Raw genomic sequence first — 14,262 nt, forward strand, 5'->3', positions numbered from 1 at the left:
ACAGTAACTGGGATGGGTAAGTGTCTGACTCGCACTGAGTCAGATCTTCAGACAGAGCACCACATGCCTGCAGTTGTCTGAAAGACAGATTCACAGGAATGTCTATGAGATCATCCCCTCTAAAAAACCTGTATGCTCTCGGTAATTGGCTGGGAAACTTAAAGAATCGAGAAGTGGGGCAAGGAGGATACGAGGATATCCCCTGACAAATGGGAGAGGTCTTTTCTGCCAGTGAAGTGTCCAGAAGATGTTGGCCTTTTGCTTAAGACTCTGATCAGTGAGTTATTGACTGGCCTTAGTTTTTAGTGGATGCCCAGATAATCCTCCAAAGACCTGAAGGCTGGAATATTTTGTGAGCCCCTGTCTATGTTTTCATTTCTTCATAGTCATGCTTGTAGCTAGGGGCTATTTGGATGGCAACGTTGGTCTGTTGGGTGTTTTTTGGTGAAATGTCTTGACAACTGTCGGATGGATTGCCATGACATTTAGTAGCGTACACACATTCATGTTCTCCACAGAATGAATTTTAATACCATTAGGGATCCCCTGACGCTTCCTCCAGAACCACCATCAGGTCGAAATTTCATTTTATCCAGTACTTTGGTTTATGGCTAAATACTTGCAAAACTAATGACATTCCCATCAGCCTCAGCGGTACTTTGTGTTTAGTGCTGATTAGTGACTATTAGCATGCTAACTAGAACTAACTACAAGCTAGAACTTTACCCTATTACTTCCAAATTAATGGACTCATCAAACGCATCAAACTGCAAATTTCAGGCGATCACACATGGAGTAATGTTTAGGCTATTAAATACATTTCTTAATAAACTATATCTAATATCAGGACTGGAGGCTAATTGATAGATTTTCTAACATGCACTCTAATAGAAAATAGTTAAATGTAAATGTTTACAGTGCTGCTTGAGGTAGATCCATCCAACGTTAATCAGACCTGCATTTTCCACCGTGATCAGCAGGGAGCAAAAAGAAAACACCCCATTTCATTTAGAAAAACTTTTCATCACCCATATAAAAAATGAATGAATAACAAGAGAAGAAGGCAGAAGGAAAATAAAGGAAACAAAAGGAGACACACGGACTCACACACACACACACACACACACACACACACACACACACACACACAATACACAGTATAACTCACATTTATACCTGCTGTGTTGAACAAAACGCGGATTACTGTGACTCCCGCGGACAGCTCCGTCCCCTCCCACTCTGCACAGACCGGGTGCAGGGGGGCAGGACAAGCCGTCATCCCACGTCAGAGGCGGCTTCGTTATTTAAACTTGAATCAGGAGGGGAGGAAAGTTTTCACGGTCGGGACAGCGTTGCCTAGCAGCTGGGCAGAGGACTCACTCGCTCAGTTCACGTTGGCTCTCTTTACTGGTGTATCAAGGAACCGCGGACATTTGCCTTCTCAGTCAGCCTTGTCATCTGTCTGTCTCCCTCTCGCCGTCTCTACGACAAACATGACCCAGACCGTGACACTAAAGGGACCCTCTCCTTGGGGTTTTCGGCTGGTGGGAGGACGGGATTTCAGCACGCCGTTAACCATCTCCAGGGTAGGTTGTAGCCTAACTTTGCTGTCTTGTTGTTTCGATGTGTATCCATTCATTGAGCCGTACGCAAAGTACCCACGCGCCGGGGCTCACCAGCACCTCAATTTGGCAGTAAAGTTAAGATTTTCTTATTTCTACATACGTGATAATCAATCTCATTACAGCCATTTAAATGACTTCACCGTTTACAGGCCTAATGATTTGGAAAGGTGGAGATGAGTCAACCTGGAGTTGCAGCCCAATTAATTAATCGTCAAATAAGAGGTCGCCGAGGTCCATTATCCCTAGCAGCAGTAATTATAAGTGTATCAACAGGAGCTTTACTCTAAAAGCTGACAGATGGTGCCGTCTAATTCCTGGCAGCCAAAGTTGCCACTGCAATTTAGTGAGTCATTGCAATTGGCCGACCATCAGGTAAAGGCTTTGAATATCATCTTGTCAGTAGAAACGAGAAAAACACATGATGGTGATTTAAAAAAAAAAAGAAAGAAAGAAAAGTTTTTAACAATTTGAATAAAATAACATCAATATAAGTATCCATCAAACATGTCATATGGTGCATGTCAAGGAAATGATCCTTGATTTTGAAATTAATAATTGATAAAAAAAATCAATAATAATATAATTCCAACTTTTTTTTCTGACTTTTTACCACGTAAAAAACGTAAGTGGTTTCAGTCAAGCTCATATAGATCTTTGTAAGCTGTTATCTAGAATCTATTTGGAAATTGCAGTATTAGTATTATTGTGTTATATAGTAATGTGTTATTGCCTGTGTTCTTTAATCATTGTTAATATTGCTGTTGGTAGTAGTAGTTGAAGTAGTGGTAGTAGACCTATTCTCAAACCTTCGTGAACTTCCCTGACCCTCAGAATATGGGTCAGGAGTCAGTGTGCTGGCAGTGGATCTGGCAGTAGCCTATAGTTTATCCCAGCCAGGGTAAACACAGCCCGGTCCTGCTGCAGGGCTTCACAGAATGGGGGTGGGGGGTTGGGTTGTGGTGGGCGGGGGTGCTGACATTTGTTTTTCATCAGAGCTCATTGGTGCTGCTGAGGGATTCCAGGTGTTGTGCTCAGCTGTATCACCACCAGCCCCAAACCGACCCTTTAACTACAGGGCCCTAGCATTTCAAACTAGAGGTGTAATTTTTAGATTTACGGCGGCCGATTGACGACTCTGAGAGGAGCAGACGAACCCCTGAAGGTCACCTGAAGTGCTCTCTGATTTTAAACCTATACCTTACTATATCTCGAAGAAAAAAAAAAAGAAAAAAATGCTGTGATGCAATGGTGAGGTATGCTTTGACTCACAGTGTGTCACACTTTCTAACTTGGCACTTTCACTTCTCCAAATGACAGTGACAGGTAGATGAATATTTTACTGAGGAAAAAAATCCAGAAATCACACATGGCATTAATACACCCCTCACTGCTTGTAGCTAAATGTCTTGTTTTGGTTGGGGCTCAGATTATATTGTCAAAGCCAGTTTTCTGGATGGCTCACTGACTGTATGCTTGACCTTCATGTTTCACTAAGTATCTTGGTATCTATGTGCATGGAGCAAAGTTTCCAACAGAGATTGTGCCCAATACTAGAACTCATTTGGAAAAAAAAAAGGAGGAAATCTACACTACGGCCTCATGGCACTCGTGTTTAATGCTTACTTTAAAGTCAAAGGCAGCTTCAGGGCATCTCAGGTTTTCTGATTCATCCTAACTTCTTGTACAGCTGGCAAGTCGCGGTGTCAGTCTCACAATTTCCCATCGGTTTTGATCTGTGCATACTTGCTTGACTGCCAATATGAAAACCGCGGCATGCACGGGGAAGTCATTTCGCATCGTGAACATTGTGTAACTCGGTGATGCTGGCATCGTTGAAATTAATTACAGGTTTCACTTTGTTACATAGCAGAGGTGGCAATAAAAACCACCTGTTTGCAAGAATAAATAAGGGAGTTTTGACTAATTCCAAAATCTTGGCTTGAGAACTAGAGAAGGAAGCAGCTGTTGAGATGCAAGCATATTTAGATAAATGTGTAATGTCAGAGGCATAAATACGCACAGTCTTTTGGCAGCAAGTCCCAGGATTACACTGCCTCTTGCAGACTTTTTTTTGTTGCTTTCTACCAGGCATTACAGAGCAGTTCAGTGTCCAATTGACGTCACATGCGCTGAAACATCAGCTGACAGCACAAAATGTGTTTTATTGGCAGAACTCGATAATTGTTTTGTCCTGGTCTCTCATATTCTGGTTTATGTGAGTTCAAAAAGTCGAAATTGAACTCAAGGAGAAGTGATAAAAAATAAAAAAATAAAAAAATAGAAGTGATGGGAAAGGAATCCACTCGCCTCATCTCATGGGAGCTGGTTGCATTCTGAGTTTGAAGCACGGTGTGATTCATGGCTGCTCAGCATCTATGAAACTCGCTATTCATCATATGCATTTTGCATTCTTGCTCTGCAGTGCGTGTCCAAGACGGCAATTACAGTGTGTTGAATGGTGACACAGAAGGATATGCATGGAGGGAGATGGGGAGTGTGTTTGTGTTGCAGAGACGGATACTTTATGTCTTGCAGGATCCAAAATGCCTCTTTGGGGGGCATTTTAATATCATGTAAGCTTAGCACAAGCCAGAACAGGCTGAAGGGTGTAACAGTGTCTGTTTTCTCTGGAAAGCTGATCAATAGAAGAAATGAGACAGGACCTAAAAGCTTTGTTGCTTTTAAGTTTGTTTTTTTTTGTTTTTGTTTTTTTTTTACAATATTTTACACAATCATTCCAATCAAACCTCTACTTTGCATGATTCATGGATCTCCTCCCTTATTCTTCCGTGTCTTTCTGCATTTGTAAAAGTGAATGTCATGAAACACCTGCGTTTGGGGGCAGTGAAAGTTGTAAATACCAGAAAACAAGTTTTGATGGCAGCAGCTGGTTCTTTGCTCAAGGTGATAACGTCCCAGGATGAGCCCATTAGTCCCCTGCCAGCCCATTAGGACCGCTGCCAGTTGACGGCGTGTCTACTTGATTCTGGAAACATTTGCCCTGATTGTGTGTGTGTGTGTGTGTGTGCGCAGTGGTAGGTTGTTAAATGGCTGTGAGTGCATGAGAGAGAATGAGTGTCAGAGAAACCGAAACATATAAAATCACTCGTGTAACTGCAGAAGCATTTAGAGAGGATACGTTGAATATGGCAGCTGTGGTAAAAGCACTTTTTGTAAACCAGTGTCCAGGCAGAAGGTGACGCAGGACACTTGTCAGTCCTGCCAACGGGCAAACAATCGTCCTCTGGATAGGAATTTACATCCGAGTGTTGGTTAAATAATGACCCGATTCACTGTCCCGAATTCCCGTCTGAGAACTTTATGTTGTACATCCTGGATGGTTCATAGTGCGCCTGTAGTCTGTTTGTTGATGTTTTTTTATTATTTGATTGATTACTTCATGTGCAAAATATTAGAGAAAAGTGGTGTAAAATCTGGAATGGGGAAATGTTTCGTCACCACCCACTGTGAAAGTCATAATCGACCCAGCAGAACTGGAAGTCTTCTTCTTTCATGTATTATCTGAATGGAATCAAAGTCCAACTTCAGGCAGACAGATACATTATCGGAGTGGTGTAAACTGTCTCTGTGCTCAAATGTTTGTCATGCATTTAAAGGATAGCTTCACATTCTTTCAAGTCTATCTTAAAACAACACCGACATGCCCATATGTACATTTGAGGGGTTACTGGTCGCTGTAATAATTGCTCCTGTCCATACTGGCTGCAAAGAAATGCTTTGCAAAGAGCTTTTTTTGTCCCGGTTATGGAATTACAGGAATTTTATAGAGTGAAGAGAAAAGGCTTAAGCCGTATCAAGACATATCACTCCATGTTTCTTATGCTGATTATACAAGGGTGTTTGATTTACAGTGCATGGATTAAGATCAAATATAACTTGGATTGCATCAGCAGTTATACATCAAATGAACTGTGTGCCCTTGAATCTCTCATCTGTCAAGCTCTCTGCAACACATACCAAAGACAGAACATGTGACCTAAAGCCACATGGGTTGTTTCTCTGACATTGCTGGTTGTCATTGACTAGTGTTGGGCTGCTCTTTTTCTCCAGGCTACAATTATAGATGCAGCGAGCTGCATCTCCACAACAAACTGAGCAAAAGATAACAGATGGTATACACTCCAAGAGTTTCCTGTTGTCAGCGAAGCGGCGGAGATCCTGAAACAGTACAGCAAAGGGGGTGGGAGGGGTGATGCGAGTCCTTGGGTTGTTGCTGAGCGTTTCCTGCTCATCTGGTTATCTGGTGTATGAAAGTGACTCTCTGTAATTGGTGTTAACATGAGGCTGTGTACATGAAGCAGATTTCTGGTCTTTTTAACACCAAAAATTCAGATTAAAAGTTTAGCAATGAACCAGCTTCCGCCTCTGACAAAAAAAGCCAAATTCTCACACTTAGCCGTAGATCTTCTCTCGTGTCATCAAGTGAGCTTTGAGTCATGTGCTTTCCCCTCTAACTTCTCGTCTTTTCATTGTCTTAGCCCGCATGCATCACCGCAAACATGTTTTTGTTTCGATGTGTTTCGCTCCAAGGATCGCCGAGTATCTAAAACATGACTCTTGATTCATGAACATGTTGAAACATCACGTGCTGAGGAAGAAATGTGGAAAAGCTGATGTGCAAAAACCCGTCAGTGATTACTAATCTCACTGTGAATCAGATTTGCAGGGATTTCTACTTACTTATTGATGAGTAGTATTGATGAATAGTATGTGGTCATCGTAGACACACTCACACAAATGCATTACAGACTGCAATTAAGTTGCAGTGACTCTCCCATTTCCTTGTGTTCTCATTAAAGTCTAACCTCACATATTAAATCATAATCCCCAGTCTTGCTTATTGCTCTTGGCAGATTCAATGCCTTTTGTTTGAGTGTGATAATCACAAACCGGTCAGAACCTCACACCCCTGACTATGTAACGTCTCTCCAAAGCGTCACCAAGGTCATAACCATGGTTCCTATCGCAGGTCCAACAAGCAAACAAAGGCGTCTGACACGTTGCCAGGAATTATTCTCTGTGCTGCTGAGACGTGCGACTCAGCACTCCCACCCAGAAGAGAGCGCCTCTGTCGAGTTCACGCATGAAAAACAACAGTTAAAAGTGACAGGTTGCAGGTCAAGGGGTATTCAGATGACCAGGTTGTTTCTGTAGATTATGATATTGTCTCTGAGAAGCTGAAAAACCTTCAATTTTCAGTCAAATTAAGACCAGTTTTAATCTGGATGTTGACATGTCTTTTCACCGCTACTACAAATTATGCAGTATACACTACTTATGGAGAAGGCTGTATGTTTTTCTGTCCATATCCAGAGGAGAGAGGCAGGAAAATGACTCCTGCTGATAAGAAATCTCTGCACGAATCAAAACTTTCCTCACAGGAACATCTATGCGACTAAAAAGACAGTATAACATCCTCATCCTGGATCATACATGTGCTTTACACACCACAGTTGTATAAAAAAAATCCTCTAAAGGTCAACTTATAAGGGAGCCAAGAAAAGCACTTTCAATTTTATGGCTTGCTCCAGATAAAATAGAAAGACAGTACACACAGACATAAGCAATGATGACATGACAGAATACTTTGCCCTGAGGCTGATGTCACATTCGACTCAAAGTGTGGATGCAGCTTCTTTTTTTTTTTGTTGTTATGAGACGCAGTAGAACCTGTGTCCTCTCTCTCGGCCTCGCTCTCAAACACACGGAGAAAAACACGCGAAACCACACTACTCATCGGGCCTCAGCGTGCCACATGATGACTCTGCGTGACATGAGGCTGCCATTATGCTAAACCACTCTATCTGTTAGCAATTAACTATGTCACTGTGTTTGTGATGGGACCGTTTTAGATTGCCCAACAACCGGTGAAGTTGCTCTCTCCACGATCAACGTTGCCTCGCATCCACGATGGCTGCTTGCGCAATCGGCGCCACCTGTATATGTCGGATGACGTGTATGACGTCAGAGTCATCGCCTGAGGTCTTAACAGGTTGTTCCGAGTACATCAAGTCCTTCTGTTAGCAGCGAGAGCAGTTTGTGTAAAACAAATGACAGAAAATCTGATTATATGAGCAGAAATAGTTATATGATATCATCTATGTCACAAATTTATATGATTTCAAGTCATTTTGTGAGTAAAGATGAAGGAAAAACAAAATCCCTTTTGGTGCAGTTGCATGAAAATCTGGAGCTGAAAGTAGGTTTACTGGGTGAAAATGGGATTGAAGTCATACCATATGATACCAAGTTTCTACTTTTAGCAAAGCTGGGTAATTTTATTCAATTTATTGTCTCTTTCTGTCCTCCACAGCGGCCTAGAAACCAACTTTATATTGTTCACAACAACTCTGGTTCCATCCTCGGCCCGAGCCAAGATCACTCTTTGTGCGCTGCGGTCACACACTCGGTCAGCTTTCAGACCATGGTCACTTCTCATTTTTGAGTTAGATCAGTTTATTCTTATGAAGCGGAAGTTGATCTCTTAGCTTTTGTTAAGAGTGGTTTCATGTGAGCAAGAAGACAAAAACAGAAAAGTTATAGTAAGAAAAGTTACGGTTAAAAAACAAAAAAAAAAAACAAAATGCTGGTATGGGGCTCGAGGCATAGTAATTAGAAAATGACATTCATCTTTAAAGCTCTATAGTTTGAAGTCATTACATCACTACATCCGCAGTGTAGATACAGCAGATCGTGATGATATGTCTGAACCACTTCACTCTACACCCTCCTTACGTTTTGGGAATGTTTGTCCTCTGGTGACGACCTCAGTCATGCCATTGTGTCACTTGGCATACCGCTGTGTGTGTGTGTATGTATGTGTGTGTGTGTGTGATTCATGCACTGCTATTCAAGGGCCTGACCCTGAAGTGATGTTACTCACTCTGTGTGTGCACTGGGGTGCACTCCACTGTGACACAGCCCAGGCAATAATCCAAGACGTACAACCACAACAGCACACACACACACACACACACACACACACACACACACACACACACTCACACACATAGACACACAAACATTTAAAATGCATTCTCACCAGGGAGGTTGTGCTAAATGATGTGGGTAAACTACAACCTCCAGTAAGTGTCTATCAACAGATTCTTGCTCTTTCCCCTTTTAAACGTTTCAATCTTTCCCCCTTCACCCCTTAGATTATGTAAGTGTAATTTGTGTCAAATTTCTGCAGAAACAGCTGATGACAGAAATGTGTTCACATGGCTTTCTCTTTCCCTGACACACACAAAAATTTACACACATTTCCCACAATGCTGCTGACCCCTGAGCTTACCGGAACTGAGTCAGGGACACTGGGGCAGTCAGAAGCTGTAAATTACAAATTCCACATCTGAACCACACGACTTAGCTATTAGTGCTTCATGGAGCATGAACTTGTGTGCCTTTGCTCTTAAACCGCTCTTCCCCCAGTTAGCGAGTCTGTTGCTCTTGCACTGGCAGCTCCTCTCTTTCTCCTTTCTCTCTCTCTCTCTCTCTCTCTCTCTCTCTCTCTCTCTCTCTCTCTTTCTCGTGTTCATTATTCCACGGTGCATCAACTTTTTCAGCCAATCGTAGTCTTAATTTGTCTTGGATTAGATTATTAATATGTGTTAGTGAGGTAAGTGTTATTTTGACGCGAGGTTTTCGCCGTTCCAAACACAATACATCTTAATGTGCAGCTGTCAGGGTAATAGGCATTACGAGACGTCGTGGGGTCAGGCGGTGGGCGCTCTGGTGTGGAGATGAATGAGCTCAAAGAGAGGTACCCACTTAAAAACTTGGGTGACGGGACAAAGATTAATCACCAACACTTGACATACAAGGGCTTCATTAACAGGAAAGTGATCCGAAATCTTCTGTTCCCTGTGTTTTTACAGATTTACAGATAGTCTAGTAATTTTTAGTCTTTAAGCTCTCAGACATGACAAAGTGTTGGAGTGTGAATTCCTCACTGCTTCAACTTTTACATGGTGACATGTTCGCTGTAGCTGTTCGCTAATAGATCAACCAATTAGTCAATAACAATGATCTGTTTGTTTAATCATCAATTGGTTAAAAAAAAACAAGTGACTCTTGCGAATTGTAATGGATGTTTTTTTTTTTTTTTTGGCTAATTAGTTAATCAAGAAAATAATAATGACATAATGAAAATAGTCTTTAGCCATAGTTGCTAATAAAGTTCTTCCTCTGTTTGTACAAAATTAAAATGTGTATAAATGAATATTGGTTCAATCCCCGTTACGCTTCTTCAAGCTGCCACAGAGAATCTGTCACAGATTAATGATTTCAATTCCTTCTAAAAACTGTGTGACAATCACAATTGAATCCAGCTGCAACAAATCTCCTCACATTTAATGGTTGGAAAAATACAGTCAAAGTAATAGTCATACATGTCGTACCTTGACAGCACATGGAGCGCAACAAAGATGACCGGAGACATGATGGCAATTGTTCACATTTCATTACATTTTTGTTTCAGTGCTGGTGAAGAGAGTATTTTCCTCAGCAGCTTGCTGCCATATGACAGTGACTGTTTTTACTGTGGATGTCTTGGTTTGATGATGGGAGCATTTGATTGGTAGTTTCTGCTCATTTCTCTTTGCCAAAACCATACGAACCAGTCAGACGCAGGCCTGGAAATAACAGGGACGTTTGTGTGTGTGTGTGTGTGTGTGTGTGTGTGTGTGTGGGGTGTGTGTGTGTGTGTGTGTGTGTGTGTGTGTGTGTGTGTGTGTGTGTGTGTGTGTGTGTGTGTGTGTGTGTGTGTGTGCGCGCGCGCGCGAGTGTTGCAATAATGGAAAATTGTTATCATATGTTACTTAGTGTGTCCTGCGAAGGTGAAACATACCCACTGGGACACCCGCCCTCCCCCTCTGCCTCCCTGTGGGGCTCGAATGTCCACAGACCAGCATGTTTGTGGACTGAAGGATCACAGAGAGGAACCTGCTCACTGTCCAGCGGCTGCGAGATAATCTTCGAAATTAAAGCGATGTGCGCCTACGCTTCGCAGGATCAAAACGGGCCACGTCACAGAACCAGGCAAAGCTCAAAGGATATATGGAGCAGATGCTTCCAAATGAATCTTAACATTACACAGAGATTAAGGTTCAAGGTTCATATGCAAACTCTGTTAATGGAACTTACTCCTGGACTTGAGATCATTCACCGGGGGTTTAGTCTGATGCAATTGCAGAGCAGTTTGTTTTTTTTTGTTTTTTTCACTGAATTCGAAAAGGCCAAACGTATAAAAATGTTCCAGTTCTTTCCAAATATTTCACCACCTTCAACACTCTTAAGTGGCCTCTCACTTCCCGGTGTCATTGTTGCTGGCTTTTTGAAAATGTAAACCCAGAGTGCTGCCCAAGGCAATCTTACATAAATCAAAAGAGAGCTGCTTTTGTTGAATTTGGCCTCCGTGTTGACACTCCCGCACTAATACTCTCTTTCTTTCGTTCTTTTTTGTCTTTCTCTCTCACTGACACATTGACACCACTTGTAACAGCTCTTTCTTTTCTTTTCTTGGGTGTGCTTGGATCGGTGTATGTGTGTGTGTGTGTGTGTACGTGTGTGTGTGTGTGTGTGAATGTTATCTCCAGGTAACACCAGGCAGCAAGGCGGCCCAAGGTGACCTGTGTCCGGGCGACACCATCCTGGCCATCAACGGCGACAGCACAGAGCACATGACGCACATGGAGGCTCAGAACAGGATCAAAACCTGCACTCAGCAGCTCAAACTCAACATCAGCAGGTATGAAAACATGACACTGTTCTTACCAGAAAAACAACAGAGGACCATTTGGTCAACTGACTAAGAGTGTGTTTATATTTTTCCTGATTTGGGAGCTGTGGCTGTGCATGATGTGGCTGCAACACCACAAACCCACTAATGGAGGAGATCAGGACAGTCAGTGTTGGTTTTCTTAAAATTATGATCAAGCTCTTAACCTAACTTTCAACCAAGTAGTTCCAGTTGCCTTAAAGGGGGAGCCCCAACTGATTTCACACATCAAAGTCTGTGTACAGGTCTGGGGGAGTACACGTTGCACATGTGAAAACAGTTGTACGGAGCTGTGTGAAGTCTGATAAACTGCCTCAAGTGATGTCAGGTGGTTGGGTCTAAAAGAGTACAGCTCTGAAAATGAAAAAAGTCTGCGGGTGTGGAGTTAATAAAAACCGAGCTTCCCAGACGTCAGTAGCCCGCTCCTCATTCCTGCCTGAGGCTAGAGGCTCGTGCAAGATTTGATTTTTCCATACGGGATGACTGATGGGAATTATGATGTCGGATATAAGGAAATGTTCGAACATAAGTCACTCGCTAATCAGTCGTCACTGCTTTGACCCTCAGCAGCGGCTGCTTATGGTTTTTGCTCTGAAGCTCATTAAGTGAATTGAGTTGAAAAACCTGACTGATTTTTTACGACTCAGGTCATTTACTGCCTCTCGTCCAGGAACACATATTGTTTCTATTTCTGGTGCGTCTGCTCGCCTTGGCGCATTCGAGTCACAGGGACAGATGACAGCTTTACAGCAGCTTAAATGATCGTTGTTCCTATAGAGCGCCGTCAAAGTCCATGAGGCTTGTACATACAGTGAGTCAGACAGTGACCTTTTCAAATGGACTTGAAAGGTCGATATTGTTCCATTTTGCCACTTCATGAAGTGGAAAATGATCTTATTATCTTCCACTATTCAGACTGGTGCATCTTTTTCAGAGGGAGTATGGGAGGATGGATGATTTGACCTTAAGTGGAAGACAGAAGCAACATGTTTCTGTCAGGGTAGCAGAATGGAAATCATCTGTCTAAACAGTTAACAACATGGAGAGAGAGAAGGGGGGGGGGGGGGGGGGGGGGGGGTAACCAAGGAAAAACTGAAACTGAACTGAAATGTCAGTCGCTTCCCACATTTCTATTAGATGGTTACTTTGGGTTGCCAGAGCACTGGAAAGTGCAGAGCGAATCTGGCAACTTCTGAACCCCATCTTCTCAGATGAAGAACACTGTGGTTTCAGTGAAGTGACAACTGCCAACTGGTGCTGCAGCTCTCTCCTTTTAGGGCAACAGACAACACAGTCTCTCTCTCTCTCTCTTTCCCTCTCTCTCTCTCCCGTAATGGTTTGGAGCATGAAGTTGACCTGCAGATGCAGTGGAAATAAGAATAACCCCCGGAGTAACCGGACCCGTCAGACAAACAGAGATTCACACATGCAGGCGCTCCCTAATTCAGACAGAGAAGAAGAACTTCTTCCTTTTTTTTTCTCTTCCTCTGTACTGTATTTGTGTTTTTATAGTTTTGCACTGTAGCATGCAGCAGCCCCCCCACCACCACCACACACACACATACACACACACACACACACCCCCACACACCCCCACCCCCTCCGCCACAGCTTGTAGTAGAACCCATCCATTCATATATCAAGCTGAGTGGCTGAGCATTCAGTGGCTTGTCCACATAGGGATAGTAAATTTATTTAAGGATACATAAAGTAGTATTCAGCGCAAAGACCAGGGGAGCTCCTCTACAGCTGCAGCAGCACAAGAAAAAACTCCCACACTCAACCACCTGCACCCGAACGTTCCCAAATTCAAATTTGAGTTATTTAACACAAGCGAGAATGTAAGAAGTAGTTTTACAAAAGCAGGAGCACTTACAAGGTTATGGATATGCTGTGCGGCTGACATTTTGCCCTACATCTGCTTGCACATCACATTTATATTGATTGACATATGAAAACCTAAGATTTTTTTTATGGTCAATTAAAAGGTTTCTTGTGCATCATTTTTCACACATTTTCCATGTTGTTTCATGAGGATGTGTTTAGTGTTTTGGAAACACTGGGATCTCGACCATAATTCTGAACTGATGTGGGTTTGAGATACGCTTGTCAGCAAGACTTTGTAATGGGTGAGGTTGAAAGAAATTATCTTGTTTATGGTGAGTGACATAGTGACTCTGTGAGTTTGAGAAATATTTTTTGTCAATAGAGAAAATCTATTCAAACCCAGTGACCTTTTCTCAATCTCATCAGAGGCGAAATGCGATCAGGTTAAAATGCAGGTGGATGAAATGTAAAGAAAAGCTACAACTGACTTCTCAGTGATGTGAACATTGATATTTGACACCCATTCAGGTCTCATAAATAGCTAAAGATCATTCCTCTGAATTAGAACCACAAGTGAACCGCCAGACCAAGTCATGCTGTTCATCAATCCTCCTTAATTTCCCATTTAAACTGACAAGATAGCAGTTGTGCACAGGGTCATATATCAACACAGGCAGAGCGAGGCTGGCTGCTGGTATGTGACCTTCCCTCAGTATATTGGATGAATAATTACAGTGTGAGCTGCCCTGCTGTTGGGACAGGAGGAGGGTAAGTCATGTCTGAGAGATATGTCGGCATGCACCTCTGGCTCCAGCGCCCAGAGCTGAAATGAACCGGTGGTGAATGAGAGGGAAGACAGAGCAAGAGGGGTTCAGGCGGAGGAATAAGACCGTTTTAAAAATGGATCCGAAAGTTTTGGGTTACGCAGTCACAAAAAGACGAGACGGCAGACAAGGGGAAGTGTTGAAAGAGAAGGGAGGGGCTGAAAGATGGTGGGAAATAGGAGAAAGA

General features: G+C 42.7%; 1 protein-coding gene across 1 annotated transcript in view; it reads left to right on the forward strand.

Moving 5' to 3' along the window:
- Window positions 1–1,349: 1,349 nt before the first annotated feature.
- pdlim4 (PDZ and LIM domain 4) overlaps window positions 1,350–14,262 on the forward strand; it is a 44,629-nt gene continuing 31,716 nt past the window's right edge. Inside the window, exons 1-2 of the mRNA XM_022762590.1 lie at window positions 1,350–1,586; window positions 11,243–11,394. Of these exons, the coding sequence (XP_022618311.1) occupies window positions 1,494–1,586; window positions 11,243–11,394 (245 nt within the window). The 5' untranslated portion in view covers window positions 1,350–1,493. The remainder of the gene's footprint in view (window positions 1,587–11,242; window positions 11,395–14,262) is intronic.

The sequence above is a fragment of the Seriola dumerili genome, unplaced genomic scaffold (assembly GCF_002260705.1).
Source record: "Seriola dumerili isolate Sdu_G_001 unplaced genomic scaffold, Sdu_1.0 BDQW01000449.1, whole genome shotgun sequence".
Classification (NCBI taxonomy): domain Eukaryota; kingdom Metazoa; phylum Chordata; class Actinopteri; order Carangiformes; family Carangidae; genus Seriola; species Seriola dumerili.